The 15,676-nt window shown below is 39.0% G+C and overlaps 1 protein-coding gene across 4 annotated transcripts in view; it reads left to right on the top strand.

Moving 5' to 3' along the window:
* Window positions 1–1,707: 1,707 nt before the first annotated feature.
* INTS2 (integrator complex subunit 2) overlaps window positions 1,708–15,676 on the top strand; it is a 54,948-nt gene continuing 40,979 nt past the window's right edge. For 2 of the 4 annotated variants that reach the window (XM_081585021.1, XM_081585019.1), the window contains exons 1-9: window positions 1,708–1,755; window positions 3,137–3,443; window positions 4,307–4,445; window positions 6,083–6,185; window positions 7,033–7,146; window positions 8,780–8,910; window positions 9,144–9,317; window positions 12,094–12,320; window positions 13,963–14,088. In XM_081585021.1, the coding sequence (XP_081441147.1) occupies window positions 1,746–1,755; window positions 3,137–3,443; window positions 4,307–4,445; window positions 6,083–6,185; window positions 7,033–7,146; window positions 8,780–8,910; window positions 9,144–9,317; window positions 12,094–12,320; window positions 13,963–14,088 (1,331 nt within the window). In that variant the 5' untranslated portion in view covers window positions 1,708–1,745. Of the gene's footprint in view, window positions 2,043–3,136; window positions 3,444–4,306; window positions 4,446–6,082; window positions 6,186–7,032; window positions 7,147–8,779; window positions 8,911–9,143; window positions 9,318–12,093; window positions 12,321–13,962; window positions 14,089–15,676 lie in introns of all 4 variants that reach the window. The other 2 variants (XM_081585022.1, XM_081585020.1) reach the window with 1 other exon arrangement.

The following is a 15,676-nucleotide window of genomic DNA, read 5'->3' as shown; positions in this document are numbered from 1 at the left end:
GCACTCATCTCACACACTAGTAAAGTAATGCTTAAAATTCTCCAAGCCATGCTTCAGCAATATGTGAACCGTGAACTTCCAGATGTTCAAGCTGGTTTTAGAAAAGGCAGAGGAACCAGAGATCAAATTGCCAACATCCGCTGCATCATCGAAAAACCAAGAGAGTTCCAAAAAACATCTATTTCTGCTTTATTGACTATGCAAAAGCCTTTGTCTGTGTGGTTCACAATAAACTGTGGAAAATTCTGAAAGAGATGGGAATACCAGACCATCTGACCTGTCTCTTGAGAAACCTGTATGCAGGTCAGGAAGCAACAGTTAGAACTGGACATGGAACAACAGACTGGTTCCAAATAGGAAAAGGAGTACGTCAAGGCTGTATATTGTCACCCTGCTTATTTAACTTATATGCAGAGTACATCATGAGAAACGCTGAGCTGGAAGAAGCACAAACTGGAATCAAGACTGCCGGGAGAAATATCAATAACCTCAGATATGCAGATGACACCACCCTTATGGCAGAAAGTGAAGAGGAACTAAACAGCCTCTTGATGAAAGTGAAAGAGGAGAGTGAAAAAGTTGGCTGAAAGCTCAACATTCAGAAAACTAAAATCATGGCATCTGGTCCCATTACTTCATGGGAAATAGATGGGGAAACAGTGGAAACTGTGTCAGACTTTATTTTTTTGGGCTCCAAAATCACTGCTGATGGTGATTGCAGCCATGAAATTAAAAGACGCTTACTCCTTGGAAGGAAGGTTATGGCCAACCTAGATAGCATATTTAAAAGCAGAGATATTACTTTGCCAACAAAAGTCCGTCTAGTCAAGGCTATGGTTTTTCCAGTGGTCATGTATGGATGTGAGAGTTGGACTATAAAGAAAGCTGAGCGTCGAAGAATTCATGCTTTTGAAGTGTGGTGTTGGAGAAGACTCTTGAGAGTCCCTCGGAATGCAAGGAGATCCAACCGGTCCATCCTAAAGGAGATCAGTCCTGGGTGTTCATTGGAAGGACTTATGTTGATGCTGAAACTCCAATACTTTGGCCACCTGATTCGAAGAGTTGACTCATTCGAAAAGACCCTAATGCTGGGAAAGACTGGGGGCAGGAGGAGAAGGGGACGACAGAGGATGAGATGGTTGGATGGCATCACCGACTCGATGGACATGGGTTTGGGTAAACTCCAGGAGTTCGTGATGGACAGGGAGGCCTGGCGTGTTGCGATTCATGGGGTCGCAAAAAGTCGGACACGACTGTGACTGAACTGAACTCATGACTGTGTTTTGAGAACAAGGGCAGAATAAAGCTTCAGGGTTAGACTACTTTTTAAATTCTCCTGCAAATCCCACGATTCTAGAACTTCGGTACTAGAAAGGCAGAGGCAGAGATGGAAAGGTGTAACTGTCTTGGTTCTATTTAGCGTCTGGCCAACTGAACAGTGGGGCACCTTGAACGTTTTACATAATGTTGTCATTTGAATGCCACAGGAATACGGTGACGATGACATGGCAGCGCGGAGAGGCTTGATCATTTAGCTAAAGGGATTCACCTGGTATGCTCTGGAAATGAGACTGGAAACAGCACTACCCTACGCCTTCCCGGGTGAAGTAGCGCGCGCTGAGGCGGAGGAAGGGGCGGGGCCGCGCACGCGCGCCGTGCGTCACCGTCGGCGCCTCCGGGTGTCCTCTTGCAGCCAGCCTTCCTCTCAGTCCAGTACGGTGGCCGACCGGAGTCAGACGCTGGGGATGAATGAAGGTGCTGCGTGCGGGTGGAAACAGTCTCCTCATCTTTCCCGTCCCTGCAGTCCAGGCTCTGACTTTGCGCGGTGTCCCCATCCAGCCCCCGTCGCACCGCCGGCCTGACTGATCCCGACGTCTGGGGTTTTTGGTGCCCAGGTCGACTCAGGGCAGAGTTATAGGGCTGGGGAAGCCGGGTTCTCGCCTAGGCCCAACCTCGGACCGCGCTCTCGATTTCTACCGCGCCCCGCCCGTAGGGCGCGGAATCCTGGTGGGGTCCCGGGAGGCCGGAGGGTAGACCTGAAGGTATGAGGCTCCCGCTTCTAAGGCCTCAGAGCGTTTCGGGGTCTGTCCGCCACCGGCCCGACTTTTCTCCAGCCGAGGGACTGGTTGGTTCACGTTACGCCCGGGGGCGAGACCTATGAGCGCTCAGGTCTCCTCGCCTCTGCTCTCTCAGCCCGCCCCTCTGTTAAAAGGCCAGCTCCTCTTGCTGAAAAGCAGAACGTTTCTGCCCACGGCTCTTGTTACGCGTGATTCTGCTAGTCTATGGGTCTCAGAGGGGATGGCTTTGGCTACCAGCTTTTTTGTTTCTGATAACTCTTGAGAAGTGCTCAAGTGGGATTCAGCTTTCTCCTTTCTGCTAGGAGCTAATTGCACCTCCGCAGCTGTTTTCTTTTCTCTTTTTTCTTTTTTTTAACCTAGTAACATAGGGGATATAGGATAGAGTTCTGGTCTCCAGAGCTTTGAAGCTGGCATAGCTTCTGGCTGGTGAGGCGGTTTACCAGTGCTTCTACTAACTCGTGGAGGGTGGGAAAGAGAAACCTAACAGTTCTTTACATGTGCTGGGTAGGCATGTGAAACTAAAGAGGCATTGAAGACGAGCATTCTTAGTTATGCTGTTCTTTTGCTTTGGATTGTGGCCCTCAGATGACTGCTATAGTGTAGAAGGTGTTGCACTGGGATTTAGTAGAGGAGGGTTCAGCTTTATTTTGCCGCCGACTAGTAACACAACTCTGGGTCTGTTACTTAATCTCTCTGCCTTTCCTATTCTTTCTCTGCAAAATGAGAGTATTAGAACAGAAGATCCCTGAGGTTGGAAGACGTTAATATACTGTTTTCTTTCTCATTTTCCAGATGGCAGTAGAAACATAGGGAGTCAGTAATTGTGCCAGGAATATTGCCAACATATAAGATAAACCACATTTTTCAGAGTTTTTAAAAAGAGGGAATTCGTATATGTGCAGTTGTACCCCTACTTTCTTTGCTTTAAAAAAAAAATCCTTTTAAAAATTTATTTATTTTTAACTGAAGGATTTATAACTATTCCATTTACTGTAAGACTTTACAGTATTGCATTGGTTTCTACCAAACATCATCGTTTTTTCTTTTTTACCCCCTAGCATCAACAGTGATAATGACTGAGTGTACAAGCCTTCAGTTTGTCAGTCCTTTTGCTTTTGAGGCAATGCAGAAGGTGGATGTTGTTCGTTTGGCATCTTTAAGTGATCCAGAATTGAGACTTCTCCTGCCCTGCTTGGTACGGATGGCACTTTGTGCACCAGCTGACCAGAGCCAAAGCTGGGCTCAGGATAAAAAACTCATCCTTCGTCTTCTCTCTGGAGTGGAAGCTGTCAATTCTATTGTTGCATTGCTGTCTGTGGACTTTCATGCTTTAGAACAGGATGCCAGCAAAGAGCAACAGCTTAGGTAATGAGTATTGTATAATATGTGGGTTGGTATTTACTTGGATAGGCTACAAAAAAAAAAAAAAGAAGGAAATCTAATGTTTTTTGGAGCTTTTAGGGCTTGTTATTTCAGTGCATTCTTCCAAAAAAGAGAAGATTGGGATTCTAAACTTTGGAGAGCATTTTTTTAAAGTTATTTTTTATTTATAATTAAAATTCTAAGATCATTTGAATTTCATATTGTGAAATGTGCTGAGAACCTTGGCTGTATATACATTTGTATTCAGGCCTTCCCTGGTGGCTCAGAGGGTAGAGTCTGCCTGCCAATGAAGGAGACACAGGTTCAACCCCTGGGTGGAGAATATCCCCTGGAGTCAGAGATGGCAACCCATTCCAGTATTCTTGCCTGGGAAATCCCATGGACAGAGGAGCCTGGCGGGCTACAGTCCACGAAGTTGCAAAAACAGCCTGAGCTGACTTAGTGACTAAACAAATGTTGTATGCAGGCTAAAATGATTAGGCCAGTTGCTCTCAGTGGGAAGCAGATGGAGTAAGTTCCCCTAGAGCGAAAGGATTTATTGGAGTCTCCTGGGAGGCTTGTTAAGCTTACAATGAGTTCCCCAAATTCTAGGCATGCTTTGTCTTTGCCGATTGTGGATCCAGCTGTGAGCCACTGTTATTAATGGAAGTGGGTGTTAACCTGTCAGTTGTGATTGGAGTCTTTACACAGGTTGTGAATCTCTGAAATAGACAAAATAGTATTCAGAAATATATCAAAAGAATTCATACATTCTTTTGTAGATTATTTCTATAAAATATAGTTTTTATGCTCTTATTTCTGTGCCAGTGTTCTCATAATTGTTTTACACGTGTGTACTTTATTAGGCATAAACTTGGAGGAGGCAGTGGAGAGAGCATCCTGGTATCACAGCTTCAGCATGGACTGACTTTAGAGTTTGAACACAGTGATTCACCTCGTCGATTGCGTCTTGTGCTTAGTGAACTGTTGGCAATTATGAACAAGGTGCATTTGTTTTAATCACAGCTCAAAATATGCATGATTTGATGACTACACATAAAAGGTAGAAACAGGCTGGACTTCCCTGGTGGTCCAGTGGTTAAGAATCTGCCCTCCAGTGCAGGGGAAGTTTAATTCCAGGTCAGGGAACTAAGATCCCAAATGCCAGGGGCAACTAAGCCCATGTACTGCAACTGCAACTTGATGCCCCCCAAAAATGAAAAAAGGTAGAAACAGGCAGGAAGGCAGGCAGCTTGCATCCTCTTGTACACATATCCTATTTGTTATGCAAATGTCTTCCTTTCAAAGGCTTGAACGGATATTAAATGCCTCCTTTTGAAGGCTGTTTTCTAATTACTGTTTTCTCATTTATGCCTGCTCTACATTCTCTATCATAAGGTGTTTTTTTCTCTCCTGTATGGAGTCCATACGATGACTTCTTAATAGATACATAGCTCAAGACTTGTATAAATCACCAAAGTTGATAATATCTCTATAAGGTATGATTTCCCCCAGAAAATATGTGAAGTATGTATGTGATTCCTAAAAATGTGTGTGACTCCTTTAGATACTGAGTGAATTACATACATCATACATAACAGTGAGTGGGGAATATTGAGGCTGAATTGGATGTGGGATATTTGGCTAGCCTCACTAGATGACTGAATTGTTTCTGTGTATTAATGAAGGTTATTCAGCCTCTTGTCTCAGCAAAAAGGTAAGTTGCTTTATTTTTATTGAAGATTTGCAGTGTTTTATTTCAGGTGTACATAGATTAGGTCGTGGACTTTGGGTGATGATGGTTAATTGAAACTCTGAATTTTAAATCTGTGAATGTCAGGAGTTATCATACAAATTGGATCTTCATATTAAGATGTCTTATATGAGATGGGGCTCAGAATTTGAGAAAAAGATGATTTTTACTTTGAGAATCTTAAGGTCAGTTACTTTATAATAAATAAAATTTAATTTGATATAGTGTGGACCAATAAAACCTAAATTCTGTTTCCAAAGAAAATACTGATAAGGGAGAGATTTGTTTAGTTCTAGATAGTTTTTAAGATATGTTATAAATCTTAATTTTTTTTCACTATTACGAAGTTATTTACCTCAACTCTTTTCCTCTGTACTCATACTCTAATTTTTTCTTTTTCATTTTCTTTTTTTCTTATTTTTTTGCTGTGCCATGTGGCTTGTGTGATCTTAGTTCCCCGAGTAGGGGTTGAACCTGGGCCCTTGATAGTGAAAGCATGATAGTGAAATCCTTACCACTGGACTTTCAGGGAATTCCTTATAATCTTTAATTTTAACTAATATTTTCCTGTATCTTTTTCTTAATGGCTCTAATGAAATAAGTGACCTAGGTAGCATTCCTAGTTCATTTCTTTGGCTTGTCTTTAACTCCAGATGACTCCAAATATTTATATAGAAATAAATTATTAAGACTTATATTGCATGTCTGGAATAGTAATGTGACTGACTATGGTTAAATTGGTACAAATTCATCCACTCCTGCATATTCTTCTACAGTATATTAATGACTATTAAGAGACATGGTCTGTAAGCTCAACAAGTAATTGCAAGCATAGTAAGGGATCCAATTCATTCTGAAATTAAGAGAACTCGTCATTTTTCTTTTTAAGGTATCTGAGTCCAGTGGAGAATTTTTTTTCAAATCATCTGAGCTGTTTGAGAGTCCAGTCTACTTGGAGGAAGCTGCAGATGTACTTTGCATTTTACAAGCAGGTACTGTAATGAATGCTAAGACATATTTCAGATGCAGTTAAATGTTCCTGTTAAATGATAACTATGTAACTTCTTAACCTGGAATATTGTGTTATTATTTGAAAGCTCACCTAATTAAGAATATACTTTAAAGGTGTAGATCAAAATGACTAATAGTAGCACAATGATTAAATAAATTATATTATTTCCATAGTAGAGTGTACTCTGTTGCCATTAAAATGGTGTGTATTTGAAGAACTTTAATCATTTTGGAAAATGTTCACAATATATGTTAAATGCAAAAAGCAGGTGGCAAAATGATAAGTAGAATAAAATCCCAGTTTTGTTAAAAGTACAGTGATACCCTTAGGGGGATTAAAATCAGATCTTGCAAATTACAAACTTTGAGTGATGGGATTAGAGCTGATTTTATTTTTATTCTTTGTGCTTTTTGTATTTTCTGGGTTCTTTATAACAAGTGTGCATGATCAGAATGAAAAGATAGAAGACATAGAAATACAGAGAAACTTCTTATGAAAGTAACTTTTTTGACTAACACCGTCTACCACAGCAGCAATGACAGTGTTCTGTGTAGTGTGTTCAGTACAGTAGCCACTAGCCACATGTAGTTATGGAGTACTTGAAATGTGGCAAGTGTGACTGAGGAGTGGAACTATTTTTAACTTAATTTAAATAGTCACATGTGGCTAGTGGCTGTCCTACTGGACAAGTCAGCTCGAGACTATGAAAAGAAAGTACCTTAATTTAATTGCTTTTAAATAATATTGGTGAAATGTCAAAGATGTTTAATGTATAATACAGTGAAATATCATTCCTTAGTAATAACACTGATTTTTTTTTCTTACAGAGCTCCCTTCCCTGCTTCCTATAGTTGATGTGGCTGAAGCCTTGCTCCATGTTAGAAACGGTGCCTGGTTCTTGTGTCTGTTGGTGGCCAATGTTCCTGATAGTTTTAATGAAGGTAAATGCAATTTTAAAGTGGAATATTGGGGACTTCCCTGGTGGTCCAGTGGTTAAGACTCCACGCTTCCTGTGGGGAGGGTGTGGGTTCGATCCCTGGTCAGGGAACCACGATCTCACTTGCTGTGCAGCACAGACAAAAACAAAACAAAAGAAAATAAAACAATACCAACAACAAAAAGGGATGTTGAAGAGATTTGCTTGGACATGTGTGGGACCTATTTTTTGAGCTAAGAAGAAACATTTATAAGGTTTTATCTGAGATTTTATTTTTTGAAAATTTATTAGTGAATGCTGTAGAAATGGGCCTCGCAGGTGTCTCAGTGGTAAAGAAGCTGCCTGCCAGTGCAGGAGATGCGGGTTTGATCCCTGGGTTGGGAAAATCCCCTGGAGAATGAAATGGCAACCCACTCCAGTATTCTTGCCTGGAAAATCCCATGGACAGAGGAGCCTGGCAGTACACGGGGTTGCAAAGAGTCGGACACAACTTAGTGACTAAACAACAAATGATTGCAGAAATACTGAGTTGAGAGAATTCAAAATTGTTTTGAAATTACAAATGTAAGTACAATGAGTATGCAACATTTTTTTTTTTGCATTTGTTACCAGTGCTATAATAGTGAAGTAAAAAATATTAAAAACATAGAAGCTATAATTCCTGTGCTCATTGAACAAAGGGGAGAGAACATTTATCTATGAAATAGCCAGAGGGCAACATGAGATATATGGATCAGAAACACCAGCAATCAGACTTTGGTAGTTTAGCCTTATTGCTGTCAGCTTGCAGAAAAGTATAGGGTAGAAACTGTGAAAAATCAACTAAAATTTTCATCTGTGTTTCAAACTGCTAGTGACTGAAGATTGTGGTTTGGGTCTGAGTGATATAAAAATTACATTTATTGAGCAAGTTGTTTTGCGAATTGAGAGTCAAGGAGAAAAAAGTGATAGATCTGGGGTTCATAATTTCTGGCTTTGTGACTCACTCTTTGTGTGATCTCCATCAAGGTACTTACCTTCTTACTTGTAAAATGGAAGTATTAGTAGTACTTTCTTTTTGTTTCTAAGAAATTTACTGACTATTCCATGAAGGTTTAGGTTGACATTTTCTCTTGGCTCTTTAAAGATGTTATTCTCTTGGCTGTGGTCATTTTTATCTCTATTCCTTTGTATGTTTCTTTTTTCCCTCTTGGTACTTTTTATTTGTTTATTTTTTTATCCTTTCTGGCTACTTTTAAGATTTTTTTCCTCATCACTGGTTTTCAGAGGTTGGATTATGATGTATCTTGTTATGATTTCGTGTTTCTCCTGCTTGGGTTTCACTGATTTTCTAGGTTTATAGTTTTCATCAAATTTGGAAAAATTTCTTCAAATATGTGTTTGTCTTTCATTCTCTTTCTGAGACTCTATTACAAGTATGTTGGACTACTTGATGTTCCACGGATCACTTCATTTTTTTGAGGGTCTTTTCACTCTGCTGGATTTTAACCAGTTTCTATTGTTATGCTTTCAAGTTTCCTGATCCTTTTCTTCTGTAATATCTAATCTGTGTAAATGAATGATTCTCAAGGTTGAAAACATTGATTCTGACATCTTGCTTACAAAGCTTAAAGTAACAGAGGCTACTAAATGTTCAGTTTGTAGGGGCCTGATCAAAAATGGAGAACGACAAGATGAAGAGAGTCTCGGAGGAAGGCGGAGGACGGATGCTTTACGCTTCTTATGTAAAATGAATCCTTCTCAGGCCCTGAAGGTCCGAGGCATGGTGGTAAGAGATCTTACTATTTTTATGAGACCAAAGTCCTATTAGGACCAGGAACTTTTTTTTGAATCTTGCAGAGATTTGGAATTATAGTTATATACCAGATATATTACCTTCCTCTCTCGGTTTTTGTGCTTTGTGCTATGTCTTCCCCTAAACTTTAGATGCTTCAGATTCTGGATCATCCTGGCCCTTTTCCTTATGATACTGAGTTCAGTTTGTTCTCTTTGCTTTGTTAGGTGGAAGAATGTCACTTGCCAGGTCTTGGAGTGGCTTTGACATTGGATCATACTAAAAACGAAGCTAGTGAAGATGGAGTGAGTGACTTGGTTTGTTTTGTTAGTGGTTTGCTTCTTGGAACAAATGCGAAAGTCCGGACCTGGTTTGGAACTTTTATCCGAAATGGACAGCAGGTGAGGGAGAAATATGTGTTTAGGCCAAGGATCAAGCTATGTTAGTATAGTAAAGGAGGAAGAAACACTTTTAGAATGATGTCATTAGGCCAGTGGCTTTCAGACTTCTTAGTCTCAAGGACTTCCTGAGATTTTACAATAAATCATTGAGGACACAAAGAGCTTTTGTGTTGGCCTGTATCTGTTGATATTTACCATACTAGAAATGAAAACTGAAATTTTTGAAATATTTATTTAATTCACTTAAAATAATCCTAATCTTATTAAATGTGACATTTTTTTAATTGAAAATTAATTTTTTTGCAAAAGAAAAATTTACTGAGAAGAGTGATATCATTGTACATTTTTGCAAATCTCCTTAACATCTGGCTTAATAGAAGCCTTTGGAAAAGCTGTACTATATACTTGTGGGAAAATGAGTAACAAAAGTCTGTAATGTTGAGATATTTCTGACTTTCTGGACCCCCTGGAAGTATATTGGTCATCTCCAGGTTTCTGGGTCAGATACGTGAGAACTACTATATTAGGTCATCACCATAAGTTGTTATTGTAGTCTATGATTCATATATATAAATATATACATATGTAAATTATTGTGGTAAAATATATATAACATAGAACTTACCATTTGAATCCTTGTCTGAGTGCACAGTTCAGTGGCATTAGCTACATTTACTGTGTTCTGCAGCCATCACCACTGTTCATTTTCACAACTCTTTCATCATCTGATAGAAACTCTCTACCAATTAAGCAATAATTTCCCATTCCCCCTTCCTCCCAGTGTTGGGTAATCTCTCTTCTACTTTCTGTGTCTGTGAATTTGCCCATTCTAGGTACCTTGTGTAAGTGGAATCATACAATATTTCTCATTTTGCGTTTGGCCTGGAGAAGGAAATGGCAGCCCACTCCAGTATTCTTGCTTGGAGAATCCCATGGATGGAGGAGCCTGGTAGGCTACAGTCTATGGGGTCGCAAAGAATCAGACACGACTGAGCGACTTCACTTCACTTTATTTTTACTTGGCACAATGTTTGCAAGGTTTATACATGTTATGGCAAGTGTCAGAATTTCCTTTCTTTCTAAGCCTAATATTTTATTGTATGTATCTACTACATATATCCCTTTATTGATGAATATATATTATATTTTACAAGAGTTTTTAACTTGCAAAATATTGTAATTTTTTGAAAAACATCTTATGATAACTGTGAATAGAGTTCTGTCCCTACACAGGAACTAATGCAGAATGGTTTTTAACTTGTTGAGGTCCGTGAACTTGACAGTAGTAGGTGTACTGCTTAGATCCTTCTACAGTCTGTTTTTGTATGCCATTAATTCACCATACTTTTCTTTATCCTAGCTAGTTCTTCTTTACTTATAATCCATTTGAAAACTAATTTTAAAGTTTGCAAGAGGTTGACATTTTTTGTGTACCTTGTATATTTCAGGCATTGTGCTAAGGTGTTGGTGTAAGTCTCTTGTTTGTAATTGTTCTTTGTGTCTAATATTGTTATTAAAACAAAGTTTACGATATTTTACTCTGAAACACTCTAAAAATAACAACTTTTCCCGAGCCCTTTGTAGTTTAGAAATGCTTTCATATTTATCAGCTTTGTTCGTTCACTCATCTAACAGATATTGAGTGCTTGCTGTATGTCAGGCATAATATGTCAGGCCCTCCTGAGTACAAGATAACTAGATGTTGTTCCTGCCTGAAGAGCTGTGGGGGTGACAGGCTTGTAAACTCCTAACTCTAGCAATCCTGGGAATTATATATTATTAATAAAATATTAGTTTCCTTTTCATTTAAGGAAATTGGGGCTCAGAGAGGTTAACTTATGTATCTAAATGTACATAGTTAATTAATAGCAGGGCTGTTGTTTAAATCCAAGCCCTTCTGTCTGGATTTAAATCCAAGCCCAAATTCTGAGCACTTTGTACCTAGGACTCCACTAGTCTTTATGTGTTTGAAAGCATCATTTACGTGATATTTTACATTTCAAGTCATCATTCATTTAGTATTTTCTGGACAACCTGTTCAAATTAGGGTAAGTAGTGTTAGTGTTAGTTAATCAGTTGTGCCTGACTCTTTCCAACCCCATGGACTGTAGTCTGCCAGGCTCCTCTGTCCAAGGGTTTCCCAGGCAAGAATACTGGAGTGGGTAGCCATTCCTTTCTCCAGGGTATCTTCCTGACCCAGGGATTGAACCCGGGTCTCCTGCATTGCAGGCAGATTCTTTATCGTCTGAGCCACCAGGGAAGCCCAGGGTGAGTAGAGTATTTGTCAAATGAACTGGTGAGTTTGCTCGATGGATTAATATGATATTTTGCAGTTACGACAGCCTCCTTAAATGGATCAGGGCTTCCCTGATAGCTCAGTTGGTAAAGAATCCACCTGCAATGCAAGAGACCCTGGTTCTATTCCTGGGTGGGAATATCCACTGGAGAAAGGATAGGCTACACACTCCAGGATTCTTGGGCTTCCCTTATGGCTCAGCTGGTAAAGAATCTGCCTGCAGTGCAGGAGACCTGGGTTCGATCCCTGGGTTGGGAAGATGCCCTGGAGAAGGGAAAGGCTACCCACTTATGTATTCTGGCCTGGAGAATTCCATGGACTGTATAGACCATGGAGTCGCAAAGAATTGGACATGACTGAGCGATTTTCACTTTCAAATGGATCATTTACAGATGTCTAGCTGGAGAGCTTTGTTTGAACTTCCTTTTGACTTAGTAAGTGCTCCATGCATTCTTCCTTTTTTGGTCATATTTCCTGCAGAGAAAAAGAGAGACCAGTAGTTCTGTCCTTTGGCAAATGAGAAGGCAGCTTCTTCTGGAGTTGATGGGCATTCTTCCCACAGTAAGAAGTACCCGCATTGTGGAAGAAGCTGATGTGGAGATGGAGCCCAATGTGTCTGTGTATTCGGGGCTGAAAGAAGAGCATGTTGTGAAAGCCAGTGCACTCTTACGTCTGTACTGTGCTTTGATGGGGATCGCTGGACTCAAGTATTCAATAATTTGATCTTTTACCTTTTTGTCATTTTACTTTCTTGTTTCTAATCCCAAGAAAGTGAGCCATAGCCTTTTATTCAGAGGATTTGGGTTTTCTGCTGGGCTCAGGTAGTAAGTTGACCTTTGTCAAGAAGAAAGTTCCAAGGCAGAACTTTCCTAGTTGGGATGTATGCATCTATTTTAGTCTGATTGTAAATAGAATTATATAAATATGGGAGGAGCCAGAGCAGTTTAAGAAACCTATGACTTGCCCACAGCTTGACATGACTTTATGAATGATCTGAAAGGGATCCTTTATGTAACCTATACAGTTAGCTGAAGTAAATCTGTTCTGTTTCCTTTTACAACTGAGATCATAGATTGTTCAAAGTTGATCTGAAAATTAAGCACAAGATTTCTTAGACACAGTACTGTATCTTTTTGATTAATGTCCTCACCTTTATACCTATAGTCCTCACTTTTCATGACTCCAATACATATGAGTTTTAGTTAACATACTTTAGTCAAATAACACTGCTCCCTCAACAACTAATATATCAGTTGCTGTGATTCATTTACCAAATTCTTATTTATTATCATTAACCAAAGTACAAAGTTTACTGAAAACTTTCAAGGCACATGTCACTATGTGGAGGCACATTGTGATCAGTGACCAATCATAGGATTTCTTTTAAATTCTTTTGACAGCTGGTCCATATACAACTATCACTCAGCTGTAGTAGTGCCTCCTCCTTGTCTCTCAGTGAATAAACTCATGTGATATTTTGCAAAATTGAATAATTGAAAGAGGGAATTTGCCAATAAAAATGAAAGTGTAGCAAAGAAAGAGAAAGTGGTTAACAGCAGAAGTGACATTTGAACCAAACATAAATAGAAGAAATAGTTGACTGAGAATGTTAACATTTGAGAGACCCAAGATATGATAGCCAGATGAATTTAGTGAAGGGGAACTTGAGGGAAGTCATTATGATGAAAAGGATGAAGACCTCCAGAAGACTGATGGTGGCAAAAATCTTTGCATTATAGGAACTCAGATATTTCATGACTGAGAGTACACAGGATAAAATGTTGGAAGCTGATCCAAACTTAGAAGGGAAGGGTATGATAATTCATCAAGGCCTAGAGAAGATACTCACTGTATAAGTTATACAATGAGAAAATGCCAAGGGCTGTTTAAACTACTCTTGATAAATCTTTTACAAAGACAACACTTGAATTCCTGATGTTTCTAATATATTCAATTATAGAATGCTATATAAATATTAGTTTTACTGTTGTAAAAAGTTTCCTTAGGCATTATAACCAACAGAGTTTGTAATGTCTTGACAGGAATGGTTGTAATTTTCCCCACTGATTATTAGGATCATGATGCAGTTTCAGCTTGCATGGTTATTTTTATGGTCCCACACTACCATGCAAAGTGAGGACTATCTGTATTTGTGTCTGAGGAAGAGCACTGGTTGTAAACTCAGCAGTTTTGCTTTTGACATTTTAAGATGTTAAAGATTTTGTAAGTAGTGAGGTATCATTCGAAAGCTCAGGATTTGTATCTGAAAGGTTGAACTGTTGAGGAGTCCCCTCTTCTTCCTTCTCTCAACTGAAAAAACTAAAACCTAATAGTGTATTCCTTTTTTAGACCTACTGAGGAAGAAGCAGAGCAATTACTGCAGTTGATGACAAGCCGTCCTCCTGCGACGCCAGCTGGGGTTCGCTTTGTTTCCCTCTCCTTTTGTATGCTGTTGGCCTTTTCTACTCTTGTCAGGTACCCAACTGTATAGTTGTTCTATTTTCCCAAGGTCTGCTTTTGTTTATTTATTCAAACAATGTATAGAATTAATTAACTTACTGCAAAAATGATCTAGGTATGGACATCGGTATTATCATTTAATAAAAGAGTATCAGCAGCATCTCCTGTATGCCAGTTCTTTTGTTTGTCTTTATCAAAGTTTCAAATACATATATTTAAGGTATTCAAAGTAGCTCTTCAAGATGTGAGACAAATGGTAGTCCTGATTCCCTTTTGCCCTGTTTTCCACTTCCTTAGAGGCAGCTTCTTTCAGTTCTTTTAGGTGATTCTTTTGGTTTTGACTCCCACATCTTTATTACTATGTTTGTATTTGCTACATCCTGATTTTTTTGTTTTAGGAGTATTTGTTGACGTCCCACTATGAGAATGAGAAATTAGTTCTCCTTCTCTCTGTCCTCAACCTTCTCCGTATCCTTCATATCTCTCTATTCTCCCTGTACATAGTTATTATTATTTTGCTTTGATCAGTACATTATTGTTTATGTTACACTCTTGGAAGCTCAGCCAAGCGATAGATGATTACTTTTCTTTTGCAAAACATGTTTTTCCATTAAGAATTGCCCTGTTTGCTTTTGTTCTTTGTTTTTCATTTGATTGATGTTTTATGTACTTAGATTAATGCAGTTTCAAACTCTCTGCCAATCTAACCCTCCTCTGAAGATGTTCAGGCTCATTAGTTAGTCTATTGGTTTCATTTTCTTGAGGTACTCTGTCCTGAAGCATTTTGGTCCCCTTGCATCTGAACTGGTTGCCTCTGCACCGGATACACAGCTCTCATCCTGGAATTGCGTTTCACTATTATTTTGGGGACTCGCTTTAACTCTACTCTGTTGGGTCTCCTATTTGCTGCATCTTATGTCTCCATCTTTTTTCATTTGCTTCCTCATTTTGCTTCTTTAGAGTGGATATGTAGGAGGTAAATTATTTAGAGATGGGTTATTTCTGAAAATGTCTTTATTCTACTTTAACACTTGGTTGATAGTTTGCTTGGATATAGAGTTCTAAGTTGGAAATAATTTCCTTTGAGAATTTTGAAAGTCTTGCTGTATTGTCTTCTAACTTCCAGTGTTACCATTGAGGAATCTGGTAACATTCTGATTCCTGGTCCTTTTTGTGGCTTGTTGTTTTTTTAAAATATGGGAACATGAAGGATTAGCTTTTTGTTTCTAGGGTTTTGAAATTTCTGGGTGATGTGCTTTTGTATGGGTCTGTATTTGTCCTTTCTCCTAGGTATTTAGTTAACCTTTTCAACCTGGGAACTCACATTGTTCAGTTCTAGGAAATTTCTGTGAACTAATTTGTCTTTCACATGGGTTTCTCTGTTTGAAACCTCCTCTTGTTTTGATATTGGGCTTCCTGAAGTGATCATCTTATTTTCTTATTCTTTCTTACTTTCCTTATCTTTGTTTTGTTCTGCTTTTTAAAAAACAGCATTATTGAGACACAGTTTACATACCATAAATTCACCCCGTTTAAAGTGTACAGTTTAATAATTTTTAATATATTTACAAGGTTGTACAGCCATTACCACAATCTAATTTTA

This window comes from Giraffa tippelskirchi, chromosome 3 (assembly GCF_054371585.1).
Source record: "Giraffa tippelskirchi isolate mGirTip1 chromosome 3, T2T-mGirTip1v1.2.pri, whole genome shotgun sequence".
Taxonomy (NCBI): domain Eukaryota; kingdom Metazoa; phylum Chordata; class Mammalia; order Artiodactyla; family Giraffidae; genus Giraffa; species Giraffa tippelskirchi.
The sequence above is the reverse complement of the archived record's forward strand: the minus strand, read 5'-3'. Positions and strand labels throughout refer to the sequence as shown.